Raw genomic sequence first — 17,198 nt, forward strand, 5'->3', positions numbered from 1 at the left:
TGGCTTGCTAAAATTTGACTTGGGACTTGACTTGGGAAAAAATGACTCGATTACAACTCTGGCTTGGCGATTACTGAATGATTCACACGTGCAACACTCCTCTGCAAGTGGCATATTTTATTTTGTCACCAGTCGGTAGGATTTGGAAGTTTACAGGTGGGGGGTCTACCAATTTGGAAATGAAGGAAGAAAACTGATACTTGACAATAAAATATATTGAAATAAGTGATCCACAATTTTAAATCCAGGCAGAAGAAGGTAATTTTTGATGTTTGACATGTTGTCTGCATAAGGCTTTGGTTGTATGGACTGTGAAAGTTGTGACATTTGCAATGTCCATGTGTATACTGGTGTCATTGTCCAGATAATACCTGTAGCTAAGAAGCCTTTAGCCTGAATTTGGAAGGGTGGGTCAGATATCACTAACATGCCTAATTCCCTCTTCATCAGATACTGTTCCAGTGTGTATATATTTGAAAAATAAAATGTTTACACAAAAAATGACATATTTTTAATTTAAATAATGTACTACGAAAATACTTTTAAACTCACGTTGCTGAATAGTCAAGAATTATGCGCAATACAATGATACTGCTTAATGACTGGTCGATTAATAATGGGCAAAAAAACATAGCAGTGATTTCACCATGCAATCAAAATGCACTTTGACTCAAGTGATAGTCTAATCATATGCGACTTTGGCAATTATAAAAAAAGGGAAAATATTTTGAACTTGCTGCGTCTTCGGTTGAGACATCAAGTTTTACTGCAGATTCAGAAAACTTTGAAATCGCACCAGCATTTGTAAAACCACTGGAAGAGAAAAGCTGGAAGTTTGTGAATGAGTTTTCTTCAGCAACTTATACAAGCTAAAAATTTCCATGTAAGCTAATTGTATGGCTCTGCATCAGGTAAAAAATTTACTCAAATTGAATTTCCACAACGTAAATTTATTAGCAAGTGTTCAATTTCTAAACTTTAAGCACGATTCACCCATGGGATATGGAGCTTTTAAAGTACTTTCAAAAAATATAACTTTGAAAACACCTCCATCAGATACATAACTTAGCAATTGTCTGTAGCCATAAGTACATGTGTATTATGACCAAAGTATTTTAGCATGGGTCCTACATTAGCTCAGGACAGGAAACACATAGGTCCCAGTAAGGAACTGAATGACTTGGCTCAACTTGCCCAAGACATCTTGGGTAGCTTATTAAACCAACAACTGGATCTTGTGGAAAAGAACCAAAATTCCAAGTTGCACATCCCTATCTGAATTCAGCTAATTTGACGTCAAATTATCGTCAAACGATTAATCCATGGTTGCTGCACTATTAAGTTGGGGGATTTACACATGTACATGTACATTCAGATAAACAAATGATAAAGTACCATCTTTGAATGCATCTTTCTAGAAGTGTTATTTCCTTGACATTCCAATCTAAAACTCAATCCAGACAACTATACCAAGATAAACTTTCATGGTGTCAACACATTTTCATTTTAATTCAAAGGATTAAAGGCTTGTCAGCATAAAAATGTTAAAATGGGTGATGGTTTACTTTTTTACTAGCATACTGGACTTCAAAACCTTTGAGGGTAGATAAAAGTACATGTACTTCAACTTTATAGGTGCAGCAGGGCTAAAAATACTTGAGAAATTCCAAAGGAATTGCTGGAGTGTAAAGTTTAACTCTGGAGGATCTGTAACTACACTGTACTTAGGAGTCGGGGTTAATTTGATATGAGAACAATGTGAAGACAGACATGAATGTACATGCATGTGTTCCTTAGTTACTCTTTATGTTTGAACAACTTGGATCCTTTGTTCTTATAGGCTGGCCAACGACAATTTGGACAACAGTGATTGAGATTGGTGGTAAGCCAGACCATGATGCAACGCTGGTGGAAGGCGTGGCCACATGGTAGGCCACAGAGCTCGACCCCGGGCATGTAAGGCTCGAGACAGATGGAGCATTCAAGAGTCTCCATCATGCTCTCTGGCCAGGGGTCATACAACGATTTGACATCCAAGCCAAGATCGGTTTTTTTCTTCAAAGCGAATTCACAGTCACACATCAGACTTAGTACATGTACATCAGCTCCCTTGCTTTCAACAGACGCTTTATCATCAGGCAATGTATTTTCATGGCTGGATTTTTCAATTGAGTTAGACTCATCATTGGGTAATACGGTTTTGGCTTCTAAGTTTGCACTGCAAGTGCCTATAGAGATACTACCAATATTTTGAGGTTGAAGGGGGCTGTTGGGGCCAATCTTTTGTGAAGGACCAGAATTTTCACGGGAATTGGTGACCAGAAAAGGCTCACCTTGTTTGAATTCTCTGACAAGAGTACAGAGGCATCTTGTACATAGGTGCCTTTTACATCTTTTCCCGTACTTCCCACCCATTTTGCTCTCACAATGTTCCTTGTCTTGGTTTCTAAAATACTCCTGCAAGAGCCGGCAGTTTTCCTGGTGGTGCTCTTCTGTGCCAGAGAAGCAGCTATGCCAGCAGGCGCAACACTTGCCAGTTGACGACCACTCGGTTGCAATCTCACGCTGGCGGTAGCGCCATGTCGGCAGATCTCTCAAGTAATCCTGCGAGACGTCAGCGAGCAGAAACATGTTTGGGAACATGGCCTGGTTGAGAATTCGGTCCCAATTCATGCCTTCTTCCAGCCGGGCGTTACTCATCAACACCCGGGTGTATCCAGGACTTGGTCGCACCAGCATGTTGTAGTAATAAGCAGCAGTGCTCTGCAGCCATTCACTGCTCGACATACGTCCTCCCGTGGTGTCTCCGCTATGCCAGCAGCTTTTAGCGTAGCCAGTGATGACACAGAATACAAAAAATGACGCAACAATCAAACTGCCCCGGTGGCCGTGCATGATCCAAAGGCACCTCAACTGTGACGCCAAAGTCATTTGGCACAATAGCCGCAGCACCTTTTGGCAAAAACGAAATACTGGGTCAAGCAAGGGTACCTGAGTCAGCGCCAACAAGGGCAGCCACATCATTATCAGTACTGCATTGTACTTTGCCCACACCCAGAGAAATTGGCACACACGTTTGGCTAGAACCTCTCCTTGATTCAAAACCAACTCCAGGACACACAGCATGTTGCCAGCCAGAAAGGAAAGCATAAAGAAATCATTGGCTTGTGGGTAGAGCATTCCAAGGTACACATCCATGGCACGATGGTTTAAGTACTCCCCGTCGCGCATCCCATACGTAATTATCCCCTCATGGGTGGCAACCAAATAATGGGACGATTTAGGTTTGATATTCAGTTCCTCTGACAGCCAGTCTCGCGTGCTCTTGTGGATGACCGCTTGCCCAAATTTGACCCGTCCAGAATACTTCAAGCTGATTGCAGAGAAAAACAGAGGGGCTTCCACTTCTTCCACATCAGAGAGGAGAACGAGTTTGATGGGGGGCGTTGTCATTTGGTTCTGCGACGCGTCCAGCCATTCCTTGACTAGTTTTTCCTCATTGACCCGGTGGACTGTGTTGCCCAGCCTTGTGCTGACCCATTTGATGACCTTGGAAGCCTTGAGGTTGCTTGATGGGTAGGTTGCCATAACAACATTGTCCTTCTGGTTCAATCCCTCGGGCATTGCAAGCATGAGTATTGGATGGGTCCATCCTTTCTGTCGGCAAAATCTGATAGAAGACCATCATTGAGACTTTCCATGTGAAACTATTACTGGTATTTAAGCTTTTGACAGAAAAAGTCCTCCATTACCAGGTGGCTTTTCAGCATGAGAATGACTAGGTTTGGGGTCTAGGTTTTTGCTATTTAGCTCTTGTCACAAGTCTTGAGGATTTATGAAAACATAACTATACCTCAAAATCAAATCACACCATATTTTGTTATGCATGCTCTCATAATTTATGGTCTCGGTGTGCTGACTTGTCTGAAGATCAAGTACCATTTTGATTAAGGCGAGGTTGCAAGATTTGGCTACAAAAAGGATTGAAATATAAACCTCTCTGGGCTGACAAAATTTGCATACCTATTGTCACGGGCACAGTCAAAAGTTCCAGTCCGAATTCCAAAGTGAAATACTTTCTTTACCACTGTCTTCCACGTGTCTCGGTCCAGTAAAGGCACATGACCTCTTGGGATGACCTAAGAACATATACAAATTAAAAGGAGAGACAAATGCAAAGCTTGTTGGTGTGTTGAAACTTGGCGGGAACAAGTACAACACTTAAAATATTAAATAAATGTGGGAATTTACTTTATCCTAATAGAAACAACGAATAGTCTCTTTCTTACCATGTGATCTGAAAGTAAAAGAGCACAAGATTTTCTTTTTGTATCCACAAGGGTAACATGTACGGAAAAGGCCAAAGAGTGCTTGCTTTGCCCACCATGGCACAAATTTTCCAATGCTACACAAAAAATTAGTCCGCCATGACAGATTTTTATCCTTGAAAATGTGAATGACTATGGAAGTTTATTGCTTTTAATACCTGAATGAGCCAGATACTATCCTTCTTGTCTTCAACCTCCTCGTAGAAGTGGGGACCACTGCTGAAGCTGGTACTCTGCACAGCCTCCTCCTGGTTCTCTCGCTCCAATAGGAGGAGCTCCCCTTCCATGACATCACCTGGACAAAAAAATTAACTGGAAAATGCTGATGTACTTAGGTAGCATTTTTATATAACCACCTCTCACAGAATGTGTAAAGTCATGTTTCGTCATATCTGGGATGACAAGACACCGTGTCCTACTATTCCTACATAAATTCTCCCATGGACTAAGCAAAGGCACTGATTATACCACAATAACTGTGGCAGACTTTTGAAAAGGGGCATAAAGTATAAGAATTAGTAAAGGATTCACTGGTAGCACAATACTATCAAAGAATTGTGCAGATCAACCAGTAGCAGGCAACAATATTATCCACAAGCAGAACCAGATCCAGAACCAAATTTTTGAGAACCCAAAACTTCCTTAGGATAGGAGATCCATAGCCCCCAAAAGCCCCCTCCAACCATGGATCTGCCAATGTCTGCGTGTGGCTATACCCAAAATTTACCTGAGGCTTCTATGAGTGCTGTGAGCTCTTGCTTTTCAACCAGCCCATCGTAGCTGATGCCGCGGCCGTCCAGCAAGACCTTCAGCTTGCGCACACTTAGTGAGAGTGGGTCCACTATCTGTGAGATCACCAGGCCCGTCTCATACCAGGAAAATGCCTCCAGTGCCCGCAGGACCAGGAACAGCAGGACCACAAACAGCAAGAGAAGCAGTAGCTTGAGCAGCAGAGCTTTCATGGTTTTATGGCATCAGCTGTTCCCATTCCAGGGGATTCAACATCTACTGCAAATTACCTGTTGCACACATGCACAGAGACAGCAGAATCCATTTTCAGCAAGCATTTGGTATATCCATTTCTTTGAATGCAATTTCTTTTTTTAAATTTCAAGTCAACTGGTACTTTAATACCAACTCATACCTTTTGCCAACTAGCCACTGCATTTTAAGTCATACTTTCACCTCCTTATATCCTTACTAATCATTTTGTGGTACATCTATCCCATGCTAGAGAATCAGCAAATATGAGATCAGACACAAGACAGTATTACTTCTCTTGATATTGTTCATAATAAATTTTGAGGCATGCTATTAACTCTTATATTCCAAGATGGTTCAAAATCCATCTGAAAATACAAAGAGGGTGATCTTGACTGTTACGGAAGGTTTGGAGAATAATCCCTTTGGGATCAGGGCAATACTCTTATCACGCTCATATAGGAATCTCATATTCAACGCAAAACGTCAACACCTCCAAAATACATTTTGAAGAAATGGTAAAGGGTACATGTACATGTGGCTGCAATCAAACTGTTTGACACAAACCTTCAAAATGCACCTTTGTTACTCATTTAAGCTTATTTTCAACTTTTGTTTCACAATTTGAAAGGGCAGTTTGCTGCCTTTCTGGCTTTTATGCTTATGGTATTTCCATATTTGTGAGCAAAACTGTGATGTTATCCCAGGAAAAGAGCATAAATGGCACACTGGTTTGTGCACAAAAAAGTTGTGCATTTTTGCAGATTTTGCTGGACAAATTTGGTTCTTCTTTGATGATTCATTGTTGTTTGCATGCTTAGCAACAAGTGAGCAATAATGGGTTCTGTCAGAAATGCTAGGTTCCCAATTTTAATAGAAAAACCTAGGCAATGAGTGTCTTCCCTGGATGACATCACAGCAACAGTGCCTTTAGTTGTCAAGGAAAGTGTGGATATTTTTGTTTAAATAAGTGCACTTTTCAGAGCATTTAACCAAACAGGAGTGTGAAACAGTGTTCATACAATGAAAAGTACAAAGTTGTAGAAAATTGTGTCACAGAAAAATTCATTGCGGCTACCATGTAAAGAAATAAAGCTAAGTGCACATTTTAAATTTTCAACTTTAAAGGGCATGATAAAAAAAAACATGAAAAACTTTCGAGGAGAAAAGGGGAAAATTCCTAATCCAACTTGACCCTGAATATTCTAGTTCAGACCGCGCCAGACTCATGCTGTTTATCATGCAATATCACCACCCCTTTAGCATAATGGCAACATGGTTGCCAATTTCAGAGCCGTTCAGGGGGGCAGTTTTTGTGAACTACAAATGGCAATTTTAAACCTTCGGTGGTTTAGCAAAAATGTCCTTTTCGCAAACACTTCAAGATCAAATATCACTTCTTTTAATTTAGAACACATTTTAGAGGTGTTGACGGTACTGTGCATGCTGATGGTGTGTTAATGGTGTGTTGATGTTGATTTAGGCCTAATAATAGGCATGCAGTCAAGGCCTGGTACACTAGTGAATGACAAGTGAAGCTTTCCTCTCAGATACCAGTATACTGTCTCTACAGCCTGGTATTCGACTATTTACAAAAGAATTTCAGTACGCCATGTATGTCAGTAAAACCCTAGTGAGAAATTTCCTTCTTACACTGACGTCTAAGATTGAGTAAGAAGTTTACTGACCGTAGTCTAGAGTCGTAGAGATCTCTTAGTCTTAGTAAGTCTGACATTATAGGCCTAGCCCAGGCCTGTTCAGAAAAATGAAGAGGGCTGCATGATCGTACCTCCACAATCCGACCAAAACTTCCGACCGCTTTGCTTGTGAGCTTGCCAAAAGTTATACCGCAAACATCATTTCAAACAAAGGAGCACGCCCCCGAACTGCAGTGTTTGACGTGGCACACTGCACGGCTTCAGTCACAGCTTTCCCAGGTCTCAGGGTCTGTGTTTAGACTGTTGTTTCCCGCAACAAGATCAAAATGGCGCGAGCTGGCGAAAGTAATTTGCATACAACGTACGTGGACTTTAAATTGGCCTGTGGTAGTGACACAAACCACATGCCCAAGTACAGCACCAAATAGGGTACTATACATATCTACTGTGCTAGCCTTGTGTTCCAGTCGTTTATGTCATTGACTAACTTCAGCTCCAAATATGGAGCTAAATCATAGGGATGATTGTAATGTGTGGAATGAGCAGATCAGACACTCTCCACAAGCAAAACATCTCCAATTCACAAAGGAACCTGGGCCTGTTTCGGCATTATTTTAAAAACCAGGTATTTCAGGATCACTTACTGATTTGCAAAAATGTAACTGTCTCTGTATAGCTGTTTTCTTGTGTGACTCAACAGTGAACATATGGGAAACAAATGCAATTCATTCACGTTGTTTTTAACCCGTTTAAAACACTATATGCTCCTGGCAGAGTGTTGCCAATGATTTTTGGCTCCCACATTGGCCACATATTGTTGTCAGGTTCTGAGTTTTTAAATCAAAAGAAATAAGAACTGATTTAAAACAAATGACTTTAACATTCAATTTTGCTTTTTAATATGACTCAATATTTCCAATAATATTCACAAGGAATACACTTGACTTAAAACTGGATCTCATGAATCCAGATTAGATAGGTCTGACTACTCTTTCCTATGAGTGAAGGATTCCAATTACTCAAGACAATGTTTTGTGCACTCAACAAAATTAAAATCCGTTAACAGCTTTAAAAAAAAGAACTTCTCAGCTCTTTCAACAGTAATAAAATTACATGCAGTTCAGACAGGCCTTTTGCACTCTGGATGACCTAACCTTTCAATTTAATGATACTAATTTGAGTTTTTATCTGTTGCAATGCATAAACTGGAATACTGTTAGTTTGTCGATCTCTGCTATGATGAATCGAACAACTAGCTGCTTCTTCATTTTTGGAATAATATGTTCTCCAGTTTGAGGACACACAGGGAGATGTCTTTTGGCCTGAGCTCCCACAACTGACCACACAAGTCCAACAACCAGGCCATTGATTTGTGGAAGCAGTCCATTTGATGCTCTGGCTTCATTTTTTTAATTGACTTGGAGCAAGTTGGGTACGTCACATAAGATGTGTTCAGGCTGACCAGGCCCATGTCTCTGAGGTAGTGGTGCATCTCTCCATGTCCATCCTCCTCACAGGAGTTGGTCAATACTTCATCTTCATCTGCTTCACTTTTTTCACAGCCGCATTCCTTTTCCTCATCAGCCTTGCCAATCTGTTGTCCCAAACGTTTGCTTTTGGGCTTTTTTGGATGCAGCTTAGCAGAATCTTTTCTCCATGACCACAACTCACTCTGGTCGCTCTTCTCGGGGAGGTCTAGCGCCTCAAAGACACTCTTTGGTGGGACAATACACTGCTCGCAGAGCGCCTTTAGATTAGTTAGATGACTCAGGGTGTGGCTTGAGAAGTCTTCACTGAGTAAGTCGTCCCTCAGGACCCAGTTCAAGCTTGTGGCCAGTCTGGTCACTGGTTGTGGCTGGTCACTGGTCTCTTTTGGGGACGTGTGTTCAGGCAGGTTTGAGGGTACTGACTGCAGAGTGGGTCTAGCAACAGCAAAACTGCTGGGAGCCGAGTGAGACAGATGCGATGAGTTCGATTCCTTGAGTAGGGTACGGAATGGCCGCTGATATTCCTTCAGCTTTTCTTGACCTAGTTTACACAAACACTTTAAATTTAGACTGTTTCAATATGTAATGAAACCAGGTTTGGAGAGCCAAAACATGTGAAGTATACATAAATGCACAGAAGTTCCTTTCATACCACACTTTATTTTTTGCTGTCTACCGCATTGCAATTTTCTTAATCAATACACGACTTGCAGGATTGTTACACGTACATGCTGACATCATTTTCACATTTAAAAATAAGAATCTCAATGTAATTTACTTCTGTCAAAGCAACGAATTCTTTGATCTCTCTCAGACAAAAACTCATAAAGAACAAGACACCATCAAACATGTCAAACTTCAACACAGCTCGCTGAAACAATTATATGATCATACATTTCTAACACAGTCAATTGTTTTTCACTTTTAAAACTTGTCCTACCCCTCACTGAAAATAAATACTGAATGCGAAAGTTGCAGACACTGTTACATTAACCACTTCCTGCCAGGGCATTTATCTATGTTGATGTTGCTGAAGCGCGATATTTATCATTTTTTTTCTGATTTCAAAATTCCTTAAAAATTCCTATCTTTATTAGTGGACACTTACAAACACGTGAAGGCATGTCTGGTGTCCACTCTTGCCAGACAGACAAATCTGAGTATCTCAGCCAGGCCTGCAGCCTTGTAAAAAGAGCCCAGATTTTGTGGTGTTACGTAATATTCTTTTGTTCACGAACCTGGCTCAGTGCACTGCTGACCTATTTTCAATAGGGGCCAGATTAGCATGCAGCGGTGCTGTGTGGCTCATCGCTGCGGTAGTGCAGTGCTTTTGTCCTCAGTGGAAATCCGCTCGTTCTAAATGCCCCAAACTGTGGTATACTGTTTCAAAACAAGGCAAGATTATCTTGAATTTTGAGAGTGAAAAAATGTCGACAATGCCCAGCAGCCTGGTCTTTTGTACCGAGTACGGTCTTTTGTTACAAGGCCCTGTTCCCTTTGTCCGAGTTCAGAGACCCCGGCCATGCATATAAAGCATACATGTCCGGATCCGGTGTCCCCAGCAGGAAGTGGGTAACATGCACGTCACAAAGAAGGTGAGATAATGCATCTTGTGGACTGTATGGACTTTTATAATACATCGTGTGACTTGCCCACAAATGAGCCCATGCAAGATTCATCTCTGCTCAGTTTCCTAAGTACATTTGTTGGTTGCCAAATAATGTCTAATTAATGTACTCACGTCTAATCTGTGTTTTGTCCACAGCATGCAAGTGTTTGTTAACCTGTTCCACTTGGTAGAAGTTGTTGAAGTGCTGTACAAAGCCAGCCATGTTGCGGACCTTTTCTATATCACTGAGACAAGAAGACAACAACATGTTACCCTTTGTTTTATTTCCTTGGATAAAGTTAAATTGAACTGGGTTGCACTGGATGCTGTAATGAGATAGACAGGAATCTGGGTGCAGACTGGGTGAAGTTGCTATCAGTGTTGCATTTGAGTCCATCACAAATCCTTTCACAAATCCCTTCACAAGTCCAGTCACAAGTCCCTTCACAAGGTCAGTCATAAGTAACAGGTGGAACAATGACAAAAGAATGCATTTGTCACAGCTCATTTGGCAATAGCTTGTGAATTGCCTCTCGACAGAATGACTTGTGATGGACTTAAAGGGATTTACAGGGACTTGTGATGGACTCGAATAGAACACTGGTTGCTACTGTTTCTAAATTTATTTCTGTTAATTTAAGATGGAAACAGAGCTGCATTCTGTCTGATGATGGAGTGTTTTCTGATCTAATTAAACTTATTTCTACTGGTTTATTATCCAATAGCATGCAAAGGTAGCTCTTTAAATTTTAATAAAATACACAGGTTTTGTTTCTTTATGTTTGGGTTTTTCACTTTTAAAAATGTCTAATTATGTTGCGCATCTTGTCATTTTTCTTTAAGGGGTCATATTAAATGCACTGGGTGTTTTCTTAAAGGACAGAATTCATCAGAATAGAGGGTTTGCATAGCTGCCATCTTGCAGGCCAGTGGTTTTGCTCCACAGAATATGCACAAAGGAGGTATTCCTGCAGAACAAACGAACTGCCCTACAACATGGCTACCACGCAGAGCCTCTATAAGAAGACACAAAGTCTGTTTCTAAAAATAATTGCAAATTACCTTGGATTCTGAATGAAGCCTTCTTGGCTTAGCTTCTGTTGGACCCGTAATTTCTGTACCTCCAACCAAACATCCCAGTTGAACAAGTGAACGTCTGCAAAGACAAACAGAGCAACACAACAAGGCCACTGCATTCGTGAGTTTCTCCAATGATGAGTCAGGCATACAACTGGGAAGACTTAAGAGAGAAAAAGGAAACTCCAAACTGCAAAAGACTTTGTGCAGTGTTTATAATGACATGTACGGGAAGCAAAAACAATAAGTTGAATGCGAGATAGTTACTTGATAAGCTGTTTCTTCCTTACCAGCAGGGAAAAGAGGTTGCAACTTTTGGGTCCTGGAGGACAATAAATGCTCATTGCAGTCGTCCAGACGAAACAGCAGCTTGAGAGTGACTACGACATAGGTCAGAGCCAGACATTCTGGACTTGCAGGACTGCCTTTCGACAGAGCCGTTTCCAATGTGGACAATGGAACCTGGAGATGCAAACGATGGACACACTGACATAACTCATCTAGAAGAGAAAAAAAAGAGGAGCATTACAATTTGAAAAATGTCTACAATTATCTTAACAGTTTTCAGTTCCACAAAAGGTTCCAACCGATCCTTCTATTTTCTGATTAGCTGATTAAATTCAGATTCACAAGTATATTTCTCAACAAGCAGAGACAACCGTCTCCTCAAAACTAAAGCCAAAGGTGATTCATGTGACACACTTTGTAGAATTCAGTATCAAAAATGTCTGCACTGTTTGCTCTTTCTCAAGGACTAACTTGGTAGATTGAGGGTGTGGATCACCCTGAATATGATGAAACTCATCTCTGTTGAGCTCAAGCTTTGCGGCGTAACATCCAACTTGGCAGATAATTCCTTGAGGAGGCCAAACACATAGTTGACGTCGGGCATGAACTGATAATTTGGTAGAGAAAGAAAACCAGTAAACACTACTGCACCTCCTTTACTTCAAGATGTAGACACAGATGGAGAATTCACATGGAAACTACACATAAATATGCCAAAACAAGTGTAAAGGGTAAAAAAAAAAGCTTTTTACTGTGGATTCTTTTCACCAAAGACCCTTGTGAAATACTTTCTTTTATAGGAGAATAGAAAACTAGGTCTGAATCTCATGGCTGGGGTTGGCCATGGCAGTCCCTAGCAAGTATAAGACACATCTCCATCACTTTTTGCCCTTTTATTGCCAAGGGAAAAGTTAAGCGTGACATCCATGCAAATGCCGATCCAAACAGTCGATTTGAAGACAGACTTAATAGAGTCTGTACTTACCACCAACGGATTACAGAACCTCCCAATATCTTTGATGCTCAAAGTCTTGGAGATGTGCTCTGGAATGACGTCAGCGGTTGACCTTAAAGGGAGATGACCTTCACGAACCCATCTGATTAGTGGAAGATTCACATCAGCATTGATCAATATATAGATTAATGGATCAATCAATGAAGAACAAATGCAAGAAAGTGGTCCTTTTATCAAGCCAGTAAGTACAGTATAAAGCCAGGATAAGCCAGATACAAAAAGTTTTTACTAGAAATGAGTATTCTTGGAATTAGAAATCAGTCTGTGGCAAAGAGGGGTTCAGAATGGTCAGAAGGCAGAATGGAGTCTGGGTATAAGTACCCCTTCAACAGTAAACTAAGGAAAGTCTGGGCCAGCCACCTGGTTTGTATTTCCATGAAATAGAGGACTAGCCACCCACTTCCCTTGATATACATGTAAGTACATTAAGTACATTGAATGGCACACATCACCCAGCAAAGGGTAAATCTTAACTTGCACAGGTTATCTTGAATGATTGGAATAACTCAGACTGGTTCCCTTCACACATTCCATTGGAAGGATCAGGAACCAGCTCCCAGCTTCCCATGTTTGTACAGCTCAGAATGGCCAATAAGCACTCCGAATTTTCCCCATAGAGATCAATCCCCTAGACACTTTCTGAAACTGGGGGTCATTCCTTTGTTCACCTCAGCAGGTCAGACAGCAGCACATGCTCCTTCAATGCCTGTAGTCCCATGTACATGAAGCATACACTGTTCCACAGGCTCAGCCGGATTTTGTCAGTGTGTGACCTCTGGATGGCGTTGGTGACAATGGTTCCCTTCTCACTGCGATGCAGCCAGTCATCCTTGCAGAGCAACTTCCTGTTGCGCTTGCCTAAAAAGTCAATGGTTAGGTACATGTAGTAGCCAAATTCACTTGTATACTTTTTGACTCTTTGTCTGAGTCACGTTAGTCAAATGCATTAATTCCAACACCAAACATTGGAGATTTTTAACAACAATTTTCATGACCTTAAGTGAAACATTTATTCCTAGTTTTGTTCTGTTGAGTTCAACAAGCTCCACTAGGTGCACTGGGAAAACCTGAAGAGACCTGGGGTATATTGGCCTGAAATCATGTAAAATATTGCAGTTGTCAACGTAAGAAGTCTGCTGTGTGTGACAAATTGATCTAACAGATCAACTATTTCCAAGGCTACACTGCGTCAGAGCCCCAGGCTACCAAATACAACAGCATCTGACAGTGGGGATCATATATGCATTACTAGTAATGTAGTTCATTGCATTACATGTCGTCGCTGTGGTAAACTGTATTTTGATCACGGTGCTACGCAGCCCTTCCATATTTCTCTGTACATCGGAGAGACCAAGCGTCGCCTTGGTGACCACTTTGCGGAACACTTACGCAGTGTGCGCCAACAAACACCTTGTCTCACTGTTGCGCAGCACTTTTGCGCGCCGCCACATTCCTTCGGAGACGTAAGTATCTGCATCCTGCTGAAAACGTCATCTGATGTGCAGCATAAGGAACTGGAGCAGCGCGTCATTTTCGAACTTGGAACACTGCATCCAGGGGGAATGAACGTGGATTTTTCCGCGTTCATTCAGAACTGAATCTGCCTGCCCTGAAGAAGGTACTCAGTTACCGAAAGCTCGGCAATCACATATTTCAAAGCACTGATTTGATATTATATTCTTGGCAATATTCTGATCACGGTGCTACGCAGCCCTTCCATATTTCTAGGATCTGACAGTGACATGTTTGCTTCTGCTGTTTGCTGCCAACTACAACAATATCCCTCAGAGCTCAATGCCCGTTGATCCTTGTTATATCTGGCAGTGTGCCGTGTGCAACTGATCAAGTTCCAGATTAAGCCGCAAATTTCCTGACGTTCTCAACGGCAAAGTCCTTGCCTAAGGCTCACCTTTCTTCCATGGCGGCCTCTTGGAAGTATCTTCCTCCTGGTCCTCCTTGTCTATCTCCCCCTGCACGTCTTCACTTACATTGGCTGCTTTGGGAGTCTTGCAGAAGGCCGTACCCGACTTGCTCAAGTAGCGGAACCACAGCTGCATCACTATCTCCTGGGCAAGCAAGCAAGAAATTTGAATGGAGGTCAAGATCTTACAACAGGTAGCCTATCCAAAAATTTCTTCAATGAAAGTTAGTACAATGGACCCTGGGCACTTGATTAGTCCTCAGTCCTCCACCGTCAGAAGATTAAGGACTATTAGGGTAAAATACAGCCTGGAGCAAAAATACAGCCAAAATTGATCAATTTGTTCACGATTAAACTAAGAATCTGGGGCACTCACGTCCAGTTTTGATGGGAATCCCATGGCGAGCAAGGCCTTGACCTGTGCTTTCAAGATGGCCTGATACAGCTCAGCTGACCACCAAGACTGCTCCTGCTGCTCTTCAGCATCTGGTGCAAACAGACACAAAAAAAAGATGTAGAACCCTGGACAGGATGGTAGTAAAGCAGAGAGCCACTAAGCAAAAATAAATCTGCTATAAAAAGAAACTTTATATAGCAGCCAACATCAGATGAACCCCGCCGCAAAAAAAATAATGGTGCATGACATCTTGGTCGGTAACCCTCCACAATTTTGATGAATAGGCTACTGGTATCTTTCATAACGGTTTGTCTTATAACTGTAACAGCTAGTTGACAATCATAAACTCGGAGATCTCTGTCTGTTGGTGGGGGAACAAGTTCATTCAGTGACAATTTATTGACAACTGCTTGATTCTCCCTGGTAACTAGTGTGCCAGGTACAATGGAACGATGGTTGACTGTCACTGATCAATCTTGGTCCGAGTTTTGAGTCTCAAGAGTCGGGTAAAGCTGAGATATGACACTCCCCAGGACTGATATATTCCAATCCAATTTGGGAGGGGCAAGGACAACACGTCACTTGCGCTGCATGTAAGAATGTCTACTTTCCTGACTGTGGCCAGGTCTATCAAAAGCGAGATCACAGGTCAATCACAAGTCAAATCGGGAGCCTGGTCACAAAGAAGAGGACCAATAAAGGAAAGCCATGTCAGAGTTCATTTGAGTAGCTTGCGGCTTGACTTGAGCCTTGTGAAGGACTTGTGGTCGACTTACGGACTTGATTATACCACTGCCCACCTGTTTCATCTTTGGTCACCATCTTTTTACTCTTCTTTGTGGAGTACATGTGGGCATGAGAGAGGCCATGCAAGTCGGTGAAGTCGTCGTCCTTTTCAATGACGCGCATGACCTGAACAGGAGAGATGCATTGAAATACAACTATACATGTATAAACAAGACACAAAAACAGTAATGCTGGCAGACGTGCAACGATCTACAGACTGATCAAGGGGCTTGTACATGTATAAAATATACAGAGATTTGGAGGGGACCGCTAATCCTAGCCACTAGTAAACAAAAATATCACATCAAGACTGGCCTGCTTTATCGACAAGTATCCCTCCCTCTTAAGTTACAAACTAGTTCATGTACATATCCAAACTAACAATCTACCCAAACATACGACCAAGAATGGAACCAAACTCTGAAGGGTCAAACTTGTTTTCAGGGGGCCAAAAACTTTGAACAATTTCTTCATTTATTCTCTTAATGGATTGTCTGGGTATGTAGACCAAATATTTGCCATTTTCTCATTATTTAAAAAAAAAAACACACACTAGTTTGTCTCTTTTAGGGAGGCCATAGTCCCCTTTGCTCCCCTACCCCCCCACCCCCTTGTGGTGTACCTTGTACTAAGGATGGGATGTTTACACATTTAAAAGGAAAAAATGTCCCAATCCATTTACAGATTTTCCCATTCATTTACATGGATTCTTTTGGTTTGACTTTTGATTGACACAATCTTGGATTTGTTTTTATTGTAAACAGTGCATGTAAAATGTAATCTGATTTTCAGAACACTACTCGGTCACATAAAAGGAATACCATGAATTCATATCACCGGAACTTTGTGTCAACTATTTACACTGTATACAATTTGTTGTGTTTAAAGTTTTCAATGACACCGTGGTAAAGGTAGGACATTTACACGTTTAAACATTTAAACAGCATGGGGAAGTTTTCTGAATGTTTTTCAAATCAAATGTAAATTCCCTCCTTACTTTGTAGGCCTACGCCACCTCTGGAAACTGGAAGCCAACTTGTCTTTACTTTGTTTTTAGAAAACCAAAGAACATACGTAGGAACATTCAGGAAAAACACGTATTTGGATTTCATTTAGGCCTAACATGTTTAACGTGTAGGCATATGACACAGAATTTGAACTCAATCACGTCAGTCAAATCGACAAGAGAGTTCAATGTGAATTAATTCCTTCCTTTTACATTAGCACCAGACCTACATGTACATCATGTACAGTGCACATCATGTACTGGGCAATACGGTGCACGTGCTGTACTACTGGTCTGCAACTGACTAACGTTAGGACGTACATGTAGATCTGGAGGAGATTATCCTCTGGGTCTAAAAAGCTAGGAACGGTATCCCAATTACCTGTGACTGAGTGTCACATTCGTTACAATAAAATAGTCCCCCATGCTCATAGAAGTCCACTTCTTGTCGACAGTTGCCGCATGTAGGCATTTTTTGGATCACGCTCCAACAACGTGCTTTCGATCAGTCGATCTTGTGTCTCTTCTCGCACGATAGGAGCTAATAATACCGCCCACACACGTACGTGCGCACTCCGTCCGCGTGTGCTAACTGGATGCGCGGCCGGCCCGGCATACATATGCGGCGCGCCGTGTTGTCGTACT

At 41.6% G+C, this 17,198-nt stretch overlaps 2 protein-coding genes across 4 annotated transcripts; both read right to left on the bottom strand.

Moving 5' to 3' along the window:
• Positions 1 to 102: 102 nt before the first annotated feature.
• rnf103 (ring finger protein 103) lies at positions 103 to 7,320 on the bottom strand. Of its 2 annotated transcripts, none has more exons than XM_022238727.2 (5): positions 6,998 to 7,320; positions 5,056 to 5,347; positions 4,487 to 4,623; positions 4,024 to 4,139; positions 103 to 3,670 (listed from the first exon to the last, which is right to left on the bottom strand). In XM_022238727.2, exons 2-5 carry the CDS (start codon positions 5,288 to 5,290, stop codon positions 1,798 to 1,800), a joined length of 2,361 nt encoding a protein of 786 aa, XP_022094419.2. In that variant the 5' UTR covers positions 5,291 to 5,347; positions 6,998 to 7,320; the 3' UTR covers positions 103 to 1,797. The 2 variants fall into 2 exon arrangements, with proteins under 2 accessions (XP_022094419.2, XP_022094420.2); XM_022238728.2 differs by having other exon boundaries at positions 7,099 to 7,319.
• Positions 7,321 to 7,838: 518 nt separating this feature from the next.
• LOC110981253 (TATA box-binding protein-associated factor RNA polymerase I subunit B-like) lies at positions 7,839 to 17,156 on the bottom strand. 2 transcript variants are annotated; one of them, XR_015427487.1, is made up of 12 exons: positions 16,936 to 17,156; positions 15,562 to 15,673; positions 14,741 to 14,850; positions 14,353 to 14,509; positions 13,112 to 13,301; positions 12,414 to 12,525; positions 11,900 to 12,035; positions 11,431 to 11,640; positions 11,126 to 11,219; positions 10,196 to 10,308; positions 9,693 to 9,834; positions 8,872 to 8,995 (listed from the first exon to the last, which is right to left on the bottom strand). XR_015427487.1 is itself a non-coding variant. In XM_022238667.2 (11 exons), the coding sequence occupies exons 1-11, from the start codon at positions 17,023 to 17,025 to the stop codon at positions 8,232 to 8,234; spliced, it is 2,088 nt and encodes a 695-aa protein (XP_022094359.2). In that variant the 5' UTR covers positions 17,026 to 17,154; the 3' UTR covers positions 7,839 to 8,231. The 2 variants fall into 2 exon arrangements, 1 of the variants encoding a protein (XP_022094359.2); XM_022238667.2 differs by lacking the exon at positions 9,693 to 9,834 and having other exon boundaries at positions 7,839 to 8,995; positions 16,936 to 17,154.
• Positions 17,157 to 17,198: the final 42 nt, after the last annotated feature.

Source organism: Acanthaster planci, linkage group LG13 (assembly GCF_054643075.1).
Source record: "Acanthaster planci isolate LZ-2023a linkage group LG13, COTS_SCS, whole genome shotgun sequence".
Taxonomy (NCBI): domain Eukaryota; kingdom Metazoa; phylum Echinodermata; class Asteroidea; order Valvatida; family Acanthasteridae; genus Acanthaster; species Acanthaster planci.